The sequence below is a fragment of the Ipomoea nil genome, unplaced genomic scaffold, assembly GCF_001879475.1.
Source record: "Ipomoea nil cultivar Tokyo-kokei standard unplaced genomic scaffold, Asagao_1.1 scaffold2014, whole genome shotgun sequence".
Lineage (NCBI taxonomy): Eukaryota > Viridiplantae > Streptophyta > Magnoliopsida > Solanales > Convolvulaceae > Ipomoea > Ipomoea nil.
The window spans coordinates 905,288-928,151 of NW_017618442.1; the positions used below are offsets into that span (position 1 = coordinate 905,288).

A 22,864-nucleotide genomic window follows, 5' to 3' on the forward strand; every position below is an offset into this window, starting at 1 on the left:
AAAAAATACTAGTAATTAAATATGTAGTAATTAATTTCTTAATTATTTGGTAACTATATTTATTGTAATCATCATTAATCCAAAACAACTAGTTTTTAATATATATATATATATATATATATATATATATATATATATATAATATATTATAAATTTTATGAATTAGAGATTTTGGGTTTGAATTTTAATTTTTAACTGTTAAAATATTTTGATTATAAAATTAAAATATATATATATATACACACACACACTAAATGGCTGGCTCAATCGGCACGCAAGTATATGTTATATTATAAGGAAATATGAACAAATACTAATTTTGGTCTCACGAGTATTAGCAAAATGACAGTTTTTAATTCACATGTTTAATTCCTACACATTTTCATCTACGACTATTATTTTAGTACAAATTTTCATCCACAAGTATTACTTTAGTGTCAAAATCATCACGCACCCGCTCATTTAAGACATGCTGAAATATGAAATTATTAAGGGTTTTCGTCATGTTCAAATTAAGATCCTAATTTGAGCATAAATAAAGGTGATAGCGTAAATGAAACCGGGGGTTACGATTACACTATGAATACGTATATTTGCGAACGAGTATGAGAGAGCGGTCGTAGGTCAGTCGGTTTACCGGGTGACGATTGAGAAGTCAGAAGCTGAGTAATATTACAAGTAACAAGTGATGACAAGTGAACGGTCACACCGGGTGTCGATTGCAATATAGAGTGGATTATAAGTAGGATGATATTACAGAGTGTGTAAGTTGAAATGTACCAGCAGGGTGATGTTACACGGGGTGTAGGTTGCAATGTAGTAAGTAGTAGTTGTAATGAGGTGAAGATGAAAAGTGAGGGGCAGATCCTCTTATTGATACTAACTAAGTCGTTCTACGCATTTAATGCATTTGCTACAAGTGGCTTGACGTGATGTCTTCTTGTTGGCTAAGTTAGACGGTCACTCTGCAGCTACTCATAGGTTGACTCACCGAGGTGACAGAGTCGCCCTACCTGCAAGTTGTTAGTTGCCGTTTTACAAGTGCAAGTTGACCCCTATAACTTGTCGTGTAAGTTATGTTTTTTTGGCTTTGTAGGTTGTGTCACATTGTAGGCCGACCAATCAATCTACGGTAAACCGGTCGGGTGGCTTTCTGTCGGGGCGATTCCAAAGGTGACCTGAGAGCATCTTCCTTTGTTACGAGGCTTATTGGTACGAGCGACACGGTTGATCACAAGTGATTTAGTCCTATCGGATTGATGGTTATGACAGATCGGTCGGGTAACTCTTGATGGACCGGCTATACGGATTAGTTATTTATGTGTATTTACCCATCAAAAGAGATTTAAGCTCCGATAAGGAGAAGAATTGCGAATTATGATTGATCTTAGAGAGATACTTTAACTTTAACAAAACTGTCATTTTATTAAGAGTTTTTTCCACTTTTGGTCCCTCGACTTCACTTGTGTTGACAAATGGGATTCACGACTTTTATTCCGGAAATAATAGGTGCTCAACTTCAATTTTTTTTCCACATTTGGTCCCATCCGACCAAGAACCCGGCCAACCCACCGGAATTAGACTCAACCCTTATTATGTTAAGGGTATTCTAGTCATTTCTAACCCATGTAAAATGATTAAATATAAGATTTATTCCGTATTTACACCTCATTCTCGTCGATCTCTGTTCGAATCGAAGGTGTGCGAAGAAGGAAGAACAAAAACCCACTTTGTTCGAATCGAAGGTGTGCGAAGTAGTCAATTACGCTAGGGTTTTTGTTCTTCCTTCTTCGCACACCTTCGATTCGAACAGAGATAGACGAGAATGAGGTGTAAATACAGAATAAATCTTATATTTAATCAATTTACATTTTACATGGGTTAGAAATGACTAGAATACCCTTAACATAATAAGGGTTGAGTCTAATTCCGGTGGGTTGGCCGGGTTCTTAGTCGGATGGGACCAAATGTGGAAAAAAAATTGAAGTTGAGCACCTATTATGTCCGGAATAAAAGTCGAGAATCCCATTTGTCAACACAAGTGAAGTCGAGGGACCAAAAGTGAAAAAAACTCTTTTATTAATAGTTGTTCACTAAAATTGGTATTTGCTCAAGGGAGATACCCTAGCATCATCAAATTTCCCAAAGAATCCGTTTGTGTATGCAACGAATTAGGATTTAGACATGAGACACAGCTGGGGAAAGCTTCCACGCTGCTACTCAATCTCCGCCCGGCAATCTTTCATTTCTTCCGCATTCTCAACTTCCACCGGCGGCGGCGGCGGATGGGGCCGAGGTCATGGAGGTGGTGGATTTGGCTCCGACAACTCCCCCATCTTTGGATTTACTCCTAACAATGATGCGAAGGATGATTGTCAGCTGCTGCCCCACAGCCACCGAGTGGAATTAGGCACGGCCGTGGGAGCGGTAAGCCCTTCCCCTCCACCGTCTCCTCCTCAGATCCGTTTGTGGCAGATAATGCTTCTGCCGTCGCCCCCGCTGGCCACGGCCGAGGTGTTCCAGGACCAGTTTCTGTTCCACCACCATCCCAACATCGGATGTCGCTGCAACAATCGCAACCTAAGTTCTTCGTGGAAGGAGAAGAGTTTTCGGATTCCCAAACCAAAGCGTCTGCGGATTCCAGTCTCCCTTCGAGTATCCTTTCCGTGCTATCCGGTGCTGGGCGTGGAAAACCCACAGTAACACCTCCTGTTTCAGAAAAACCTAAGGAAGAAAACCGGCATCTAAGGGCGAGGAAAACTCCTCAAGCTGAATCTAGCAAGCCTCCCAGCTCGAGATTGAGCAGGGAGGAAGCAGTTAAAAAGGCAGTTGGGATACTGTCTAGAGGTGATGATGATGGTGGGAGGGGAAGAGGGGCAATGGCTCCACAGGGTGGACGCGGGTTCAGTGCACGAGGGAGAGGGGGGAGAAGAGGAAGGGGAGGAGGGGGAAGAGGAAGAATGGGAAGGGGAGAAGGTATACAACAAGATAGTGGTGATGAATATGGTGATGTCTTTGAAGTTGGTGATGACGCTGCTGCTGAGGAATTGGCTCAAAAGGTTGGTCCTGAAATTGCGAATCAATTGGCTGAAGGCATTGAAGAGATGGGTCCTAGGGTATTCCCTTCCTTGATTGAGGATGCTTATCTAGATGCACTTGATACCAACCTAAAGGTATGACATTGTTGTTTGATCACATTGTATTGGAATGGACCACATTTCTGCAGTTGTTTTTTGGTACTTAAATGGTTCTTGCTTTGTATGATTTTACCTTTAGATTGAATGTGAAGAAGAGTACATGATGGGAGAGTTTGACATGAATCCTGATATTGATGAGAAACCTCCAATTCCTCTTCGTGATGCTCTTGAGAAGATGAAACCATTCCTTATGGTGTATGAAGGAATTGAAAGCCAAAAAGAGTGGGAGGTAGGTCAAAGTAGTTTGCTTTTGTTAGCTTGCAATTATAATTTCATAATGTTTGAAGTATCCTTGAGAATCATCAAGATTGCTGATTGGAATTTCATTGTATGGCAGTATCATTTACAATTTTTTTTGAGCCTGCCTTACGGGATTTTTGTATTGTATGATAAGACTTGAGAGACTAACAAACACATAAAGTTGCAATTTTATGAATTCATATCCACCCATGGCTGTACGTCTGTATGATTGATTTCTCTGTCAGTTTGTTATGATTTATACTGATTGTATCTTCCTAGATCGTACCAGTGGATCTAAGTTGCAAATGTTCTTATAAAGTACATGCTCTGCTACTTAAGACTGCTTTATATGCCATTGTTTTTACATTATTTTATTTTATTATTATTGTTTCCCAGGAAGTCATGAAAGAAACCATGGAGGTGAGGCTCCCCATTATTAAAGAGATTGTTGACCACTACAGTGGCCCTGACAGAGTAACAGCAAAGCAGCAGCACGAGGAGTTGAACAGAGTTGCAGCAACTCTTCCATAAAGTGCACCCACTTCTGTGAAGCTATTCACGGAGCGTGCTGTTCAGTCACTGCAGGTTAATTTCTACTTACACGATTCTTTTCTTTCTTTCAACTTTACTTGATCTTAAAAAATGGATTAGTCACCTACTGTTACCCGTGTTTATCATAATGCTGAAGTGGCATCTCTTGGTGATTTCTCTAAAGATAAATGTTGACAATTGAGCATAAACTATGTGTATGAAGCCATTCGTGTTTATACCTAGAAATCCATAAATATAATAGTCAGTTGTTCATGTTTCGTTTGCTTTCTTCTTCTGTCCATTTGTAAGCAATATGCTTAACGAAACATACTACCGACCTACATAAGAATGCTTCTGAAATTGGATTTATAATGACATTCTTAGACTTTGATTTGAGAGAGTTCTTTTCATGGTTAAGCTCTCAGTCACTTGTGTGTTTCCTTATATTTTCTTCAAGATTCAAAATTTTAACCTTTTCAATCCATTTACAGCAAGAAAATATGTATTCTGATTTCTGACATTTATACATTTACCCAATGCAGAGCAATCCAAGTTGGGGATTCCACAAAAAATGCCAGTTCATGGATAAGCTTGTGTATGAGGTTTCCCAGCAATACAAGTGAACACGCGAGAACACTCATAACCTTATGAGTTCCTAATTCTTATAAAGATCATAAGGTGAACCTCGGTTAGACATGCCAAGACAAGTCTTGCATTTTCTGGCAGAGTGGACCCGCTTCATTTTTATGTTACCTTGAGCAAACACCATAACTTTTATAACAAGCTTTCTTTCCCAAAGATGCAGCATAGAAAGCTGGTGAGCTCGATCTCATAGATTTCCTGCCCGTGATGTGGATCATAGCTTGTTGATTACAGTAATGGAATTGAATATATACAGTTTTCAGCTGAATCTTTTCAACTGTTCTGTTGTTTCCATTGCATGATTCTCATTTCTATTAACCATTTTATATGCTTTGAGACCCTGTAATTTTCCAACCTCGACTCTCTTCATTGTACTTTTCTACCATCAATGAGGTTTCAAGCTCTCTTTCCCTTGATACTGCCATTGCTGCTACCATATATCATATTCAAGAAAGCCATTTCAGTATCTCCATATACAGCTATACTTACAATAAGGAATCAAAACGACTAATCATGTACCACTGTTGGAGGGAATCTTGTGTTAGGATTTGGTGTAGTTTGGTGGTCTATAGCTACAGCCCTCAGCTCACACCAATTGCAGCAAAACTCGGGTTACCTTGTCCCAGCTTTCTTGGGGATTGGTGAGGTTGGTTCTTTTAACTCTTTGTTATTTTGAGTTCAATTTGGTAGTTTTGGTATTGAATGATGATGTATCTATCTTTGCTGTAGTCTTCTGCCTGCCTTGTACTACAATTAAGTTGCCATTAGTGCCTCCAAGTCAACAAGCTAAGCAACCCTTGATACGATTCATTACTTTCTGCTTTCTCTGTTCCAGCAATGAATAATCTTGGATCTTTCAAAGTGGGTTCCATTGGCCTTGGTGTACAGTGGAATGTATCTTATCTTGGATCTGCCATTTTCTGTCTTCTATTCCTTTGGTTCAGTAGTAAGGTAGACATTATTGAAGTGTATGCTTATAATATTTTGGTGATTGACTTTGGGATTTTTTAAAACTGTCTTCAAAAGTAGTATTTCTCAGATTTCCTTGTCAACACTCTACATTTTATTTTCATTTTAGAAATGTATGTTTGTAATTTTATTTATTAAATAAATACTAGGATTCCGTTTAACTCAACGTACGTACGTTAGTTAGTTGTGGAAACACTAGAATTGAAGCATCTATCTGTACGTGCATATATAGATACATACATACATACTGATCTGAGTAGTAACTCATCATATCCTATACACATTCGTTCTCCAGTAATTGAAGTTACGTTACGTTGTTGCTTCAGTTGGATCGGTTAGCAGGAAGCAGGAAATTAAGATCGAACATATATATTTCTTACATACAGAAAGGTAACGATCGACAAGCTATATTGTAATTAATTACTTCACTACTTGTATCTATCTAGCTAGGTGCTAGATTGATTGATGTATTCCATTATCTTATGCTTACCTAGCTAGGTACCAGGCAGCAAAGCGAGCTAGCGTCTGCGAAGTGCAGGCTTAATTATTATTATTATTATTATTATTATTATTATATTATATATATGTATATGTATAGTAGGTGGATGGGATTTAAGACTTAAGAGGCACATTTAACACAGTTGCACGCATCGGCACATTTACAGTGGGCCTTGCCTGAACCGGTGATGCCCTCACTCCTAGGACAGCTGCATGGATTGCATCCACAGTGGTCGCCGCATGAGCATCGCTTGTGCTCATCTTCACCACCGCTTGCACCTCTACTACTTGCGCACCTGCAGGAGATGCCGCCGGGGCACGGCGACGGACACCCACATCTCTCGTCGCATATACCCGAGCTTCCTCTCATGTCTGCCATTTTTTATTTGCTTTACTTCAATTCTGATCTGATTTGGGGATTCCTAGCTAGCTAGGTTTATAAAGCGTGTCCAGGCCAGGCAGTGGCCTCATGCCCACTACTACTAGTATACGTGGCAGGCAAATGCTCAAACACCGCATCTCTCATGTGTCTTGTACGTACTACGTGTATGGAATATGGAGCTCCCTGCCCTTTCTTGCTAATTTCCGCCACATTCCACAGCTTTCGGATTCATTCTGGAGCCTGTACCGTTTCACAATTGGGACGCTATATTTTTTACATAATTTTAATTAAAATACCAAAAATATCCAAACTAATCATTCAACCAAATACAAAAATACAATCAAATTATTAAACTCAAAAAATGTATAATTAGATTAGGGGTGTAAACGAGTCGAGCCGAGCTCGAGCATGAGTATGCTCGAGCTCGAGCTCGTTAAATGCAGCTATGCTCGAGCTCGAGCTCGAGCTCGATCGAGCTCGTAACTGGATGCTCGAGCTCGAGCTCGAACTCGATCTTGAGCTTGATTTTGAGCTCGAATTCGAGCTCGAGATCAGGCTCGAGCTCGGGTTCAAATGCGTGCTCGATCTTAACCTTGAATTTGACGGTTTAACCTATTTGATTTAAAATTTAAACTGCTCTGTTTTATCCACACATAAATAATACAAACTTCAAATCAAAACACTCAAAATAATTTCGCAACGAAGTAAAAGATAGTGAAGACACAAGTCTGTTTGTTCAAACTTCAAAACATTCAAAATAAGTTTGCAAATCACAACAAAACACAAGTCAACAGTAGTAGTCCTTGATTCCTTGTACATATATATTTCGTCCCGGATATGTTCAAAACAATAGGGCTTTTAAGTTTTGACTTTTGAGTTTTAAATTTTAATTATTATTTTTATATATTTTAATTATATAATATTATATATTATATTGTATATTATACGGCTCGCGAGCCGGCTCGACGAGCCACGAGCCTAGAGTATCTAGGCTCGGCTCGTGCTCGTTTATTTGACGAGCCGCTCGAGCTCGGCTCGAGCTCGATTTTGACCGAGCTCGGCTCGAGCTCGATTTTGACCGAGCTCGAGCCGAGCGTTGACCGAGCCGCTCACGAGCGGCTCGGCTCATTTACACCCCTAAATTAGATCCTTCAAATATTCAAATATATTCAATTATACCAAATACTAAGTTGATCATTTTCTCAACAGGTTACCATGCTATATGACCCCAAAAATATCCAAAGTAATCATTCAACTAAATACAAAAATACCCGGGTATGACTTTCATTTGGAAGGTTGTAAGTTCGAGCCTCAGTGGAGGCGTTATTAGCTCTTTGTGTTTCAGTAGGTTGAGAAAGTATATGAACAGATACTACAATGTAATAGAGCTAGTAGCATTCAAAAAAAAAAAAAAATACAAAAATACAATCAAATTATTAAACTCAAAAAATGTATAATTAGATCCTTCAAATATTCAAATATATTGAATTACACCAAATACTAAGTTGATCATTTTCTCAACAGGTTACCATGCTATATGACCCCAACTTGAATATATATTAAATTAAACATTATTAATTATATTATTAATCTCCTTGAATCCTCAAATTACAATCACGTTTTTCCCAAAATTTTCAAAACTTACGAACAGGGGCGGAACCAGGATTGGATAGTGCGGGGGCTAACTACGGTTGAAGTACTAAATCAAATACATTGATATTCATTTAACATATTTCAAAATAATCATTATATTACAAATTTACTAAAGTTTAGAATTGATCATTTATAATTGAATCTTTATTAAATTATTTTGTAATATGCTTTTTAATGTACATTAATTTGTACGATTAAAAGAAGAGTTAATACTAGCCAAGGTCCCTCGAGTATAGTGATTTCGCCACATATGGTCCTAAACTTTCAAATCAACCCTCCGTGATCCTTCAAGTTTAAAAAATGACCTGCCATAGTACTACCGTTAGTGTTTTCCATTTCAGCCGTCAAATGTGAGGGCATAATAATCTTTTCATTTGTTATCCAGCCAGAACAATTCGTTTTGTGAGGATAAACATCGTCGAGGTCACTAACGATGGCATGAGCTTTGCTTTTCCGTCAGAATCGCTTCCGCCTGCTTCCCGATCGACAACTTCTACGAGAGTGCTGAGTGCGGCTGCGGATTCGACTGCGTGAATTCGCTCAAATCTGAAACTACCCCCATTGCTAGGCTCAATCTCAAATGCCTTGCCGTGTTTTCTTCCTAATTCTACTCCATAGCTTCCAGAAACGCGGGTTAGTGGTGTTATTGCCTTTGTCGCAAAGGCACAAGAAATCTTGCGTCGTCTCAGTATCAAACCCCACACGTCCCGCCGCCCTTAGTAACGTCTAGGCACTCCAAGCACTTCGTCATCACCGGAATATCGAAGTCCACCCGGACGCCGTACTCCGGCACCTGGTTAAACGCTGGGGTGGCGCCAAGGTTCCGACAGCACACGCCGGTGTACGGCGCGCAGTGACGCAACATCAGCCTCAGCTACTCCGCCACCTTGGGGTAATACGAGCAGCTGGAGCTGCCGCCGCGCAGTGCGGAGGGACACTCCGACAGGTGGCGGCACAGGAAGCTGGTGCTGTCGCACATCGAGTCGCACCGCTCCAGGAACTGCTGGCAGAACGCCGGCTTCGGCTCCATGATCACCTTCTCACTGTTGCAGTTGAAGAACAGATAATTGTTCTGCGGTGAGAAATTGAAGTGGGTGCTCGTGTCCAGGCTAAACAGCCCCGTCGGTCGGAAATCCTCGCCATCCTCGTCATAATCCATCTTTGAAATGGATTAGGTAGGGTTAATTTTAATTTCTGAGCATTGAAATATGTGAAAGGTCCATTATGCCCTCACATTTGATGGCTAAAACGGAAAACACTAACGGTAGGACTGTAGTAGGTCATTTTTGAAACTTGGAGGATCACGGAGGGTTGATTTGAAAGTTTAGGACCATAAGTGGCGGAACCACTATACTCGAGGGAGCTTGGCTGGTATTAACTTGACACAGTAAATACGAGTATAAGTCAAGTATTGAAGCTCGGGTTCCTAACAGTAGGTCGGGAAGCTCCGGTTAAATTCACTGCCAAAAGTCCCTTCCAAGATGCATTTAATGTGCCTTATATAGAGGGAAAAAGGGGAAAGCCCGGGTTTCCGGCATGGCTGGCACGTGGCGGGCATGCACCGGCTACTGGAGGGGTCGGATGCTTGGTCGCCACGCGGCGTCTAAAGCCAGGTACTTCCAGGTGCCTTGGGCCTACCGCCCGATCGGGTCCGACGACAAGTCGAAGGGAGCTGGTCAGTCCGGTGGCGATCTCATCCGGGCCGAGGGGCACGGTCGGGACGGTCGGTCGGTCGGTAGCCCGAGAGGGCCGAGGGTCAGATGAACCGACCGCTATCCCAAGGATATGCAACGCTCGGTGGTAATCGACCGTAAGGCACACCAACCTCTACAGTAAATACGAGTATAAGTCAAGTATTGAAGCTCGGGTTCCTAACAGTAGGTCGGGAAGCTCTGGTTCAATTCACTGCCAAAAGTCCCTTCCAAGATGCATTTAATGCGCCTTATATAGAGGAAAAAAGGGGAAAGCCCGGGTTTCAGGCATGGCTGGCACGTGGCGGACATGCACCGGCTACTGGAGGGGTCGGATGCCTGGTCGCCACGCGGCGTCTAAAGCCTGGTACTTCCAGGTGCCTTGGGCCTGCCGCCCGATCGGGTCTGACTAACAAGTCAAAGGGAGTTGGTTAGTCCGACGGCGATCTCATCCGGACCGAGGGGCACGATCGGGACGTCCGCCTTCGGGACGGTCAATCGGTCGGTAGCCTGAGAGCGTCGAGGGTCGGATGAACCGACCGCTAACCCAAGGATATGCAACGCTTGGTGGTAGTCGACCGTAAGGCATGCCAACCGGGGGTATATCCCTATCATATAACCCCCTGGCTCGAGGGTTCGACGATGGCTAGGAGGAGGGGCTCGAGCCATGCTTCAGGGCTGGTCTTCCGGGGACGGGCTCACATGCACCGCGGTGTACGCTGCGCTTGCGATCGCTTGCCGTCCCTGGAGTTAGGCGGACACGAGTCGTCCCAGGAGATCCTCGAGATTTGGGCTTGAAACGTGGGTTTTAGGGGCGTTTTCCCGCCGCAGTACTCTCTATAAATAGGGGCGTCGCTGGGGTCCCACTACGCTTCTACATCTCTCTTTCGATGATCGGACATTCCTGGACGACAACCAAATTTCGAGCCACTCCACTAAGAGCAGCCAATCGGTCAGTACTCCTTTTCCTGCTCTTTTCTTAAACTACTAGGGTAGCTTTAGGCTTTTAGGACCCGGTCACTTTTGGCCCGGGGCCCTGGTAGGGCACCATCGTTGAAAACCTCCCCCCTTCGTCTTTTAGGGGCGAAACCATGACGAGTTTCGACAGCCAGAATCGCGCGGTTTGAGACTACGGGAGCGGCAGCGACGACGAATCTGAGGGCACGGTGACCGAGGGGTCCTCATCTGGGCAATCGACGTCAGTGCAAGGCGACAGCACGCGCACCAGTCGAACGGGCCATGACAGCGATCGGTCGTCACCATGGTCGGGCGAAGATAGCGCACCGAACGACGCTACGCGTATGAACAAGCGCGATGACGGGGTAACCGGGTATCCCCCAGATTGGGTGGGAATACTGATCACCCCAGCGGCAGTCGAGCGTTGGTCGGGGGGGGGGGGGGGGGGCGATGGGGACGAGGCTGGAGCCTCCGGTGTATGGGAACCAGTATCGTGGGTTGCCGCCCCACGCCATGGTGGTGGCCCTCGATCCTACGCTTTCACCCGCGTCGGCAGCTCGCCTGGCCGACGACCTTCTAAGCAAGAAGAAAATCTTCTTGAACAGCTCCTCCGCCAAGCGGCATCGAAGTCTCCTGACGAAGAAAGAAGCGAAGGATGCGGCCGCCCTTCTTGTCGGTCGGGTTTTGTTTAGCACCCGTAGGTCTCGGGGAACCGTCAAGGATCGCACCCAAGGACTATGGCTCCGGATGCATTTGGATTCCTTGAAGACCCCTCTAACATACCCCTTCAGCCCGTTCCTTCTCGCCTTCCTCAACTATTATGGCGTGCTACCGGGTCAAATCTACCCGAACGTGCATAGAATCATAGCGTGCTTCCCGCAGATTTGCGCCCGGCACGGGCTCGTCAGTTCACAGACTTCCCGCAGAATTGGCAAGTCCTCCATTCGGTGGGTAGCAATTCAGTATTTCCGGAAGCTGTCTGTTCCCTCAAGAAAATTAATTCCGGCGATGTTTCCGTAATTTCCAGACAACAACAAATTGAATCTTCATCAACGATAATTGAGCACTTTCGAATTCTTTAGCAGCAATTTACTGGGCAAGCATTCTTGTGTATTTTCCTGTCATTGTTTTGTCTGTTCTTTAGTACTCTCATCTGTTGATTTTCACAGCCTCGATGGTCGCTCGGCAGGCCAACACCACCAAAAAGCTGTGCTTACAAGATAATGTACTTACGAGATAATGAAAACAAGCGATAAAGTATTAAAGAGAGAATAATGTGATATTATTTCTTTAGGATTTTGCCCTCAAAAGTGTCAACCCGATACATGATGTCCAGTTGGGATATTTATACATGAGTATGAAGTTCGTACAAGGTAAGTACGGTTGACGTAAGGCCAAGCCTAAAGACGGGATAGGGCTGACGTAGGGCTGATGTAGCTGCCTACTTATTACCATAAACCGTCTAGAATAATTAAGGAAGCTACCTAAAGGGACAGAGATAGCCTCAGCAGAATCCGTTGATATCCGTTTCTAGATGCGCACCCGGCCGGGAACGATGCCTTGGCCGCCATGGGAATATTTCCCGGGGCCAACGTACCCAGGCGAGGACGCTCCGCCTGCGAAGCCTGGTCACCCGGTCAGGTTCGAAGCAGCGCACGATCGGGGACACACCACCCCCGTAGCCTGGTCTTCCATCTAAATCCCACGGGGTATTCGGCCGGAGACACACCGACTATCGAGGCTGGTCGCCCAACCGAGTCTCATCCGAGAGCCAGCCCGGGGACACACCGGCTGCTGAGATTGATTGCTAAAGGATGAACAACTGCCGTCGTAGGACGCCTTATGCGATGGTTGGGAAGGGTCCTAGGGATCCCCTACTTGCTAAGTATCGAACCATGCCTTGGCCCGGCTGCCTTGCTAGACCTTCTAGTTCAGGCGGCTATTTTGGGGTATCTATTACCCTCTATCCCATTTTATATGTGACACCCCATAAATCCAAATTGTATTTAAGGATTAATTAGATAATTACTCCTAGCTTAATTGGTAATTTATTCCTAAAATCCTGAAAATTTAATAGTTAGAGAACTAGAAATTGACTAGTCAATCCAAGTCAATGGGTTGTACTCTTTGCTTTGTGAATTGTTCCCTTGTATCCTTACACTTCTCATTTTAGTAAGGGTAAAGAAGACCTTTCACCTTATGTTTGTATCCCAAGCTAACCTAGAGTCATCTTTCATTTCTTTTCCCTAACACCCTAAAAAAGAAAAGCTCCTCCTTCTCTCTAGAAAATAGCTAGCTTCTTTTCAAGCCAAGTTTGGGCAATTCAAGATTTTTCAAGTTGGTCTCCAAGATTCAACCTTTCTTAACCTTGAGCATATAGGAGGGTAAGATCCTTGGTCCTTTAGTGTTTTTAGTACCTTTTAAGGTGTCTTTTTCTAAAGATAGAATCTTTGTTGTCTTTTGGTGTGTTCTTAAAGTTGGAGTTCAAGGAGAGCCTTGTTAGAAGCTTGTAAAGGTGTGATAAGTGAAGGTTTAGGCTACAAGAGGTAACCCATGCTTTACAAAATCTATTTTCTTACCTATATGATGATTTCTTGACTTCTACTTGTGATTTTTGCTATGAAATGTGAGTTTTGATGCATTGTCGTGTGAGAATTCATATCTAGAGCTTGTTAGTAGGATTCTTGTATGCCATTGCTTGGCTATTCCTTTGATTTAAGTCATATTGTTGTATTTTGTGAGATTTTGGGTGTTTTGGACTTGAATTTGGACTTGGTGTTGAAAATCCCCAAAGGGATTATTTTGGTACAGGGTCGGTACCCGCGGGCGGAACGGCGGGCAGTGGCCCACTCGCCGCCCCACCCGCGATGTACAGTTGGTGAAGGGCTTTGTACCCACGGGTGGAGGTCCACTCGTGGCCCCACCCGTGAGGAACACCTTTGGGTTGTTTTGGAGATTTGTTCCCCATGATTCTTTTGACTCGGTAATTGATGTTTTGACTTCTCGATGTTCTTTTGTTGGACTATTTGAGTGTCTTCTTGATGTTTCGTATGTTTAGAACAGTATGTTAGGATCTATGTCGGATTTGGTGTCTTGGATCGTGCTAAGGGTTCAATCTTGCGATTCGTTGAACCATGATGAGTCTTGTATGTTTTTCGGAACCATGTTTTGTTTACCCGTTTGATAAGCATGCTAGTTTGATGTTGAAATGCTAGTGTGTGTGATTTGTTCTTTCCTAATGTGGATGATAACTTGTGTTGATCATCGTTGGTGTCGGATTGTAATCCTTCCTTGATTGAGTATGGTTTTATATCTTTGTTGTGATCCATTGATTGATTCCTATGATGATGTGTGTGTTGGCTGTACCTGATTACACGATTAATGGTATGAGACATTAATCACTAAGGTACAGATGTGGTCCTCGTGGTGGCCATGAAATGATATTATGGAGTTGTATTATGGGCTTCAGGCTCATGGGCTTCAGGCTCACTTGTTGGTGGCTGTGTGATTGAAATGAACGGTACCCTCGTGTACTATGTGTTGGTGGAAATCTTGGTGGTTGTTGGTGGGGGAACGACGGTTCCCGGAGGTATAAGGTTGGACTTAGAAGTACAGGGGTCCTGGAGGTAAAGGTTGGAACTAGTTATAAGGTCGGGGGTAGTCATAAGGTTGGAACCGGGCATAAGGATGGAACATGGAATCTGAAACGTGTGACATGTAGTGTCACGGTGGCATGTGTTGCCAATGCGTGATTGTCTATCCTTTTCTGTTAAGCATGTCGAGTGGTATTTTACTTTGTGATCAGTAGAATACACCTCGAGTTGTACTTGTGTTACTGTTGTTCTTGTCTTGATGTTGTCTTGGGATGTTGATTCCCTTGTCCTTTGGGAGAGTGAAATAGAGTCTTTGCAAGTTGACTTCTCTTATTGACTTTTGAACTGATATATATACTGTATCCCGTTTCGAAAATGATTTTGTATTATACTACCTATATATGCTATTGAACGCGTATTGATGGGTTACCAGCAATATTCGCTGACCGGGCGTCGTCCCCTTTCTTTATGTGTTTTACAGGTCTTGAGTAGACATGGCGAGAGCGTTAGCCGTTGATAGTATAGATCCCCTGAACATTGTAGTTAGTGTTTTGGCCTGTGTGCCACAATTGTTGAACAATTAAATAGATGGTTTTAGACTTGCCTGTGCGTTCACGTTGGGGTGAACGTGGCATAACACTCCTTGGTTTTCCTTGTTTTGATGTTAGACTTCCGCTGTTGCTTACGTTTATGATACCTGTTAGTACCTTACTTTACGTATATAAGCTTTAAATTGGCATGAAAATCGGGGGTGCTACATTATATGTCTTACTATTTATTGGTCACACCAACTCTTTCTTCTTTGTTTATTTCTTTAGTATCTTTTACTTTAAAAAAAAAAAAAATTGATTTTTTTTTTTTTTGTGTTTAATCGCACTTTTAGTGTAGTTTCTAAATATATAAATTTTATATACTAATACTAAACTTAATATTATGAAAATTTGAATTAAAAATAATTTCAGTCAAACCTCGTTAACTAAACCAGTCACATAAAATAGGACAGAAAGAGTATATTTTATTTGTTGGTGGATTTGCCTAGCTCTTCATAATTCATTCCAATTAATTATTAATTATTGTTCCTGTCATTGAAGACTCATGATTAGTCTTCACTATTAATTAATTATTAATGACATTGCTTAAGGCGATAATTGCTTTTAATCTCTCAACGATGATATTAAATTCATGTTCCTAGAATTTTATTCTTATGTTTCCTATCAAATCGTTGCTATTTGAGTTATTTTTCCTTAAAGTTCTTTGCATACTTTTGATTTAATTTTCTGCAATTGAAACTTCCTTTTTGAACTCTTTTAAATTATTCCTTTATGGTCCGTTTGGTTCACGGAATAGGCCAGAAATGACATAGCATTCCCAGTAATAGACCTATTCCTTTGTTTGGTAACCATTTCTATTACCTCAAATAAGGTAATAGCTATTACTAGGGTCCCCCTGGTATTAGCCTATTACTGAACGCTCAGGAATAGATTTTAAAATCTATTTTCTTTTTTACCCCTTTCTTTAACCTAATTTTTTTATCCTATATATAAATTTATCCTATTTCACCATCGTCGTCGCCACCACCACCATCACCGCCGCCGCCGCCACCACCACCATCGCCGCCGCCGCCACTACCACCATCGCCACAACCGTCGCTGCCCCCACTACCACCGCCGCCCCCGCCCCACCACCACCGCCGCCCCCGCCACTGCCACCGCCACCACCACCACTACCACCCCAGCACCACCACCGCCACCACCATCGCCGCCGCCGCCGCCACCACCACCACCATCGCCCCCAGAACCACCACCTAGCAGCACCACCGCCACAACCGTCGCCGCCCCCACCACCACTGCCACAACCGTCACCGTCACCACCACCACTACCACCCCAGCACCACCACCACCGCCACCACCACCATCACCACCACTGCCACCACCATCGCCACCACCACCGCCACCACCACCACCACCACCACCATCGCCACCATCATATATTTTTATAAGGGTATTTATGTCTTTTAAAACATATTCCATTTCTATTCCTTAAATCAACCAAACACTGTAATATAATTCCTAAAGTCTATTACTTCCGTGAACCAAACAATAGAATACAATTCATATTCTATTCTTTGCCTATTCCATTCCTTATGGAATAACATTCCTATTACCTCAAAATTCATTCCGTGAACCAAACGTGCTGTTAAATTATCAATATTTATAAATTGCATTGTATCAATTCTATGTGGGATCGATCCCTTGTTTTGCACGCTAAAATTATAATTGACTCGTGCGAGGACTATATTAAAATTGTCCATCAATTTTTGGCGACATTGTCAGGGAATTGTTTACTCTGCAATTTGATTTTTTTCTTTTATTGAAATAATTGTGTAATTTTTTAATTAATTTTTTTTTTTGGTTTTCCCTATTCCCTTTATTTTTTTCTCTCTTAATAATTGCTTGTTTTTTTTTCTTATTCCCTTTATTATTATTGCTATTTTTTTTTCTTTTTCAATTTAATTCTATCTTGCTTTAAAAATTAAAAACAAAAAAATTCTAATTTTTGAAAAAATGTATGAAGTTAATTCCAATATGGATTTGACTTTTTAAATGTTTGTGTTAGCAAAACAAATAAAAAAAAATATGTGTTCTATGTTAAGTATGCATAAAAATAATTCATTTAGAAATAATAATGGTTTTGGACAGGCTAATTCAATCAATGTTTTTAATCAAATGCCTGTGTATGACCTATGTTATAATTCTTATAATCCGGGTTGAAAAAGTCACCCTAATTTTTCTTGGGAAATAATCAAAATGATTTTCAACCAAGCCATCCTAATTTTTATTAGGATAATAATCAAAATGATTTTCAACCAATTGATCCACCCCAACCTGAAAAACCATCTTTGAAGGATTCTTTGAATGATTTTATACAGGCATGCATTAGACAGGAAGAAGCAAATGATCTATTTCAGATGCAACAAGAAGCTTATGAGCAACAATTTCAGATGCAACAAGAAGCAGATGAACAACAGTTCCAACAAAATGAGGCTTCCTTGAAAAAATCAGAAGTATAAGTGGGATAGATTGCTAAAGCTTTGCAAGGGCATATGCCAGGTAAGTTACCTAGTCAACATGAGGAAGCTAAGGCTATGAGAAGTGGTGAAATCATTGAAAATAATTGGAAAAAAGACACCACTTCTAAAATTGAAATGATTGAAAAATTAAATAATGATGCTAATGATTTTATTGTTGGAAAAGATGAGCCTAAGTTGCATAAATCTAAGGAGCCCTATACTACCCAAACCTTATGTGTCCCCGGTTCTATTTCTAAATATACTCAAAAGTTGTGTGCCTAAAACGGTAAGTGCAGTGCTACAAAAAGAATTGCCCCAATCCCAATTGATGTTCAAGCAAACAAATTGACCAAAAATGTGCTTGATGAAACTGCTGAGTTTTCAATTTTTACATCTATGAATTTGCTTGATAGATCTAACCAATTTTTTGCAGTTAAGGGTTGAATTTTGCAAAGGATGGTAAGTTGGGGTTTGATAAAATTCAAAAAGAAAATATTTTGAATGACATTGATCATAAATTAGTTTCTTCTCGCCATTTAAAAAATGCTGTGCAAATTGAGAATTCCTTGAAAGGGGAATCTAACAGGGGAGGACTTTCTTTATCCTCTTTTCTTTCATCTCACAACATTGGGGACAATGTTAAAAATAAGTGCGGGGAAGAGATTTTACCTACAAATCATAAAATATTAAAAAATTTAAAAATTTTTAATTTTCTTATTATGTACATTTTCATAAATCTTTTTGTTTTAAAATTTTAACATTAGCTTGGGCTTTACCCTTGTTGATATTTTGAATAGCTTATGTTGAAAATAATACAATTTTTGTCAGTTCTTAGTGTGTATATTGCATGTGGCTAGTTGTTAATTTCTTTATTTTTATATTTTAAATAACTTTGTCAATTTTTTTAAAATAAAAAAAAAGAAAAGAAAAACATAATTAGAATTTGAAAATCACAAAAATCCTTATATGTTTTATGCATTTTCTTTGACGATTTAAACATTGGTTTCACTTTATTATACAGTGCAATAAATTGTGATGTAGTGTATTGATTCACGGATCCTCTCTGTGGCATAAGTGAGATGAAAAATTTAAGAAAAAAAATATATTAAAAAAGAATAAAAATGAGTGTTTATTTATTTATTTTATTTGCAATAAATTCAAAAATTATACTCCGCTGAATCAACCACTTAATACCATAAATAAATAAATAAGTGTTCTAGTCTAGTTTATGAGTACACATAAAATTGAAAACTCAAACATGCCTGGCGTAAAATGACGAGGTTTCTGTGAGAAGTTCTCTTTGAAAAAAGTCAAATAGAAAAAATAATGAGTAAACTCTAAAAGAGACGAGCATTTGAAATTTGTTTTTAATAAATGCCTCCGATTCTTATTTCCTTAATGTTTTGCACTTGCATTGTGGACCCTGGTCCACGATATAACGATTGCAATCCCACAGCACGTGGGTCTGTACCCGTCAAAATTGCGTTTTGGTCTACCAATTTTTTTCTTTCCTTCTCCCTCTACCAATTTTTTTCTTTCCTTCTCCCTCTCTCCTCCAATTCCTCATGTCCTTCTTCCATGTATGCAAAAAAAAAAAAAAAAAAAAAATTACAAAGTACAGACTAAAAAGTGTACATTGTATGAGTTTTAACAATTTAAAATGACAAAAATATTAATTTAGATGTTATATTTTGCCCCCTTTTGCAAATTCTATCCTTCTTTTCTTTTTGTCTATTTTGAATAAATTCATTCAAAATTGACCCGATAGCCACGCGGCACATTCGATTCGGACAGTCGGACATGCCGCCAATGGTCAGTGCAGGTTTTAATTTGAGCAATTTGGATGGATGGCTCAACTAAATTAAAAATTTGAAAAAAAAAACAAAGGAAAATGACAAGTTTATTCTTGAAAGGTAAAGTCTGTTATTTTTTTAGATAGAACAAAAAAATGAAGAGAAAAGAATAAAAGTAATAGCTTCTTTTCTAAATCAATTATAGTGCATGAGCAAAGAGTAAGAAATGTAGTAAAGTGTAGGAGTAAATGTAGTCTTATTTGTATAATTCGAATATGAGATGAAATATGGTTATTATTTCAAAAAAAAATAATAAAAAATGAAACATGGTTAAAATAATTTAAAGTTGGGAAAAAGTAGGGGGGACCTCACCTGAGAAAGATGCTTATTGGTGAGCGGTGAGTATAGTAAGATTGATTTTTCTTTTTTTTTTCCTAAACTGTGAAAAGAAATAGAATATATAGTGTTTTTACAGAAGTGGTGATATGAAAGAGAGGCAGAGGGGACCCTTTAGGCTTAGCTGTTCATCACTAAATAATCAAAACAGAGAACCCTAGCCTGTGCCTCACGCACCCTTTGGCCATTGCTCTCACTGTGCTCCGTCCACAATAATTCCCATGTCCCATTTTACCCTTTTGCCTCTCCAAATATTCATTTCATTTTTGGTTGGCATCCAGTCCAGTGAGAGAGATTGGCTGAAACTAATAATTATGCCCCATTTTACCCTGCTCTGCCCCAGAAGGCAGCTTCAAGCTTTTCCCGGTCATGAATAGCTCTTTATACATGCGCACATATAAATACGGTTCCATCTTATATTTAGCCCAAAATCAAATATCAAATATCAAATAATAATAATAATAACAATAACACTAATGAATTTTTATAAAGAATAAAAAAAAAATATTTCTAAGAAAATAAAGGAATTAAAAAAAAAAAAAAAAACTCTTGCTCCTGGAATCGGGGTAGGGGGCACTTCAATTCATACCGTACATCTCGTCACCCTTGCTGCTGCCGGCGGCGGCGGCGATTAGGAGCTTTCATTTGATTTGATTTGATTTGTGGTAGTATGTAGGATTGAGGGGCGGGGAGGAGAGGGGATTTTACATGAATTGGATTAGTGAGTCGTCAGTCCAATGCATTTGGACCGGCACAGGCCTTGAGGATAGGGCTCCAAACCCATTGCACCAAGAACTTCCTGCCCCTCCTCCCCTTCATATTGTAAGTCCGCCCCTCCCTGTCCTTCATCACCTGCCCAATGTACCCGCCGCCGCCCCCTGTGCCGTACAGCCCCTCGCACAGATCACCGATTTCTGTGGGTGCCGTTGGGTCTTCTCCTGCGTACCATGCGTTCACCAGCGGGTTCGATGACAGCTCCGCTAGCTCGTGCGCTATCACGCTAATCATCCCGTCTACACCCACGTCCCCGTTGGGCGGAGACAGTGCTCCCGGTCCGCCTCCTGCCATGTAACCCGGGATTGCAAACGGGTACGCGCATACTTCCGGGCACTGCTTCCCCGAGTTCCCGATCCAAGCGTAGGGCAGTGTGTAACCCACCTTGGAGGCGAAGGTGAAGTAATGGAAGCCGCACACAGCCCGACAGAAGTCCTGCACTGTCACATCTATGGAGGTGAGCACCAGGTAGATCCCTTTCTTGTGGTCGATGGAGAAGGGCTTAGAGCGTACGGCCTCTGCGATGACGTCCTGAATGGAGAGGCGGGTGAGGTGAGTGCCCTGGGAGTAGCGGCGGTCGGAGTACTCATCCGCAATGAGAACGGAGCGGGATATGTTGGCCCCGGTTTGGTCGGTGTAGAGAGACACAGTGCGCCACCATTCAGCGACGGAGGGGGAGGGGGCGGCGCGGTGGTTGGTGGTGGAGATGGAGAGTAGGAAGTCTTTGATGACGAGCTGCTGGGATGGGGACCACTTGCCATACCAGATAAGATAGATATTGATAGGGGAAGAAAGGACGGGGCCCATATGGTAGCGGAGATTGACGAGGTCGGATGAGCCCTCGAATTTCTTGGAGTTGGAAAGGGCTCTAGGAGGGAGCTTTGGGTTGAGGTACTGATAATCCGCCTGCGGATGCAGTTGGAGAGTTTGACCGCTACCGGCCGCCGGCGCCGGCGAAGCATTGACCGTAGCAATCAAGAAAAAGAAGAAGAAGGAGAGGAGCGGTGGCATGTTACTGCTAATCCCCGTCATAATGGTGGTTCGATCTGTATGGTAATAGCAACAAAAGAGCTTTTATCTATTCTATTTTATAATATAATAATAAGAGGTATTATTATTATTTATTATTTATTATTATTAAAATAAAATAAAGGGTAGTTGTTGGGGAAAGATATGAAGGGGTGGGTGAGTAAAAATGGAGAAGGAGGCGGAGGATATATAATGAAGGAGAAGAAGAAAGCAGTGCAGAGTGCAGAGGGAAATTGGCTGGCGCCAGCTGCCACTTTTGGTGGGGAACATACTGTCCCGTCTTATTATCACTGCCCCATCCCATCCCATCCCTTTCATGTTTCTGTTTAACTCTTTTGTTAAACAATAGTAGCTGAATCTTTTTCTTTTTCTGAAAATTTTTTAGGGTTTAGTAGTCTCTCCCTCTAGCGGGTGTTTAGTTGGGAGGATGACTGGATGAGTTAGGGATAAATGTATATATGAAGGGTTACGGTTTTCAATTTTTTTTTTTTTTAATTTGATCAGTTAATCAAAGTTTGCACACCCTTATTACTTATTAAACAATGAAATTGAATTTTTATTTTTTTCTTACTTTATTCTTTTCACGAAATTACAATTTTTTTTTTCATAATTCTTTCCGCACGCCAATGTTAGATACTTTTCATATAATTCAAATTTAAATTTAAAATAAAATATATTGGTGATCAACTCAACGTCCACGTGCTCACGCCACTCGAGTTGAATGCATATATACAAAGCAGTAAACTTAGTTCTTTAGTATAGATTTACGTACTAACCCACTTTAATCCAGCCCAGCCCCACTCTTTGAATTTGATGATGCTTTAGATTTGCGCAAGTCACGGACTTGCAGCATAAACGAGATCAATAGTAAAATACTTTTTCTTAATTTTCACTATGATAATAATGTCAACAAACACGACGACCAACTTCACAATTCACAAAAGTCTCACTATCATCAATACAAATTATTGTTATTGTAATGGCAGCCAGGCCAGCGGTGTGACACAACCATTTTCCTGGGGCCAGCAAAGCTAGCTGGATGTTCTAGCTTAGATCCAATATAGGTAGGTAGCTATCTAGCTTCAATTCCCAACAGATGGATGGCCGGATTACGCATTGCATATACTGTTTGTCATGTACATGAAGATGAATTGCAGTGGGCACCCGCACCTTTACTTTACTTTCTTGTCCATCACAAATCATAAATCATAATACTAGCTTAGCTTGCCCCCCTGGCCCCTGGGCCCTGGCCTTATCATTCCTATCCCCCCATACACATCCAAATTAAAGCACCACCAGCGGTGGTCAGTGCTCCATCCACTTCCAGTTTTACTACCAATTCAATGCAAAACCAACTAACAAATAATACTACATTTCAAATATCTAATTTTAACTTATACTTAACTATACCTCAGCTCTTTCCTTGTAGGGAACTTAGAGCATCCAAAT

General features: G+C 41.3%; 2 protein-coding genes and 1 pseudogene across 3 annotated transcripts; 1 reads left to right on the forward strand and 2 right to left on the reverse strand.

Annotated features, from left to right (window-relative positions):
• Positions 1–2,113: 2,113 nt before the first annotated feature.
• Positions 2,114–4,999, forward strand: LOC109147591 (zinc finger CCCH domain-containing protein 4-like). Of its 2 annotated transcripts, XM_019295207.1 has the most exons (4): positions 2,114–3,173; positions 3,277–3,426; positions 3,834–4,022; positions 4,511–4,999. In XM_019295207.1, exons 1-3 carry the CDS (start codon positions 2,559–2,561, stop codon positions 3,966–3,968), a joined length of 900 nt encoding a protein of 299 aa, XP_019150752.1. In that variant the 5' UTR covers positions 2,114–2,558; the 3' UTR covers positions 3,969–4,022; positions 4,511–4,999. The 2 variants fall into 2 exon arrangements, with proteins under 2 accessions (XP_019150752.1, XP_019150753.1); XM_019295208.1 differs by lacking the exon at positions 3,834–4,022 and having other exon boundaries at positions 3,277–3,377; positions 4,768–4,999.
• Positions 5,000–8,688: 3,689 nt separating this feature from the next.
• On the reverse strand, positions 8,689–19,600 carry LOC109147548 (annotated as a pseudogene).
• A 408-nt stretch (positions 19,601–20,008) lies between these two features.
• On the reverse strand, positions 20,009–21,644 carry LOC109147589 (protein EXORDIUM-like 5). Its single transcript, XM_019295206.1, has one exon. The coding sequence runs from the start codon at positions 21,416–21,418 to the stop codon at positions 20,342–20,344; it is 1,077 nt and encodes a 358-aa protein (XP_019150751.1). The 5' UTR covers positions 21,419–21,644; the 3' UTR covers positions 20,009–20,341.
• Positions 21,645–22,864: the final 1,220 nt, after the last annotated feature.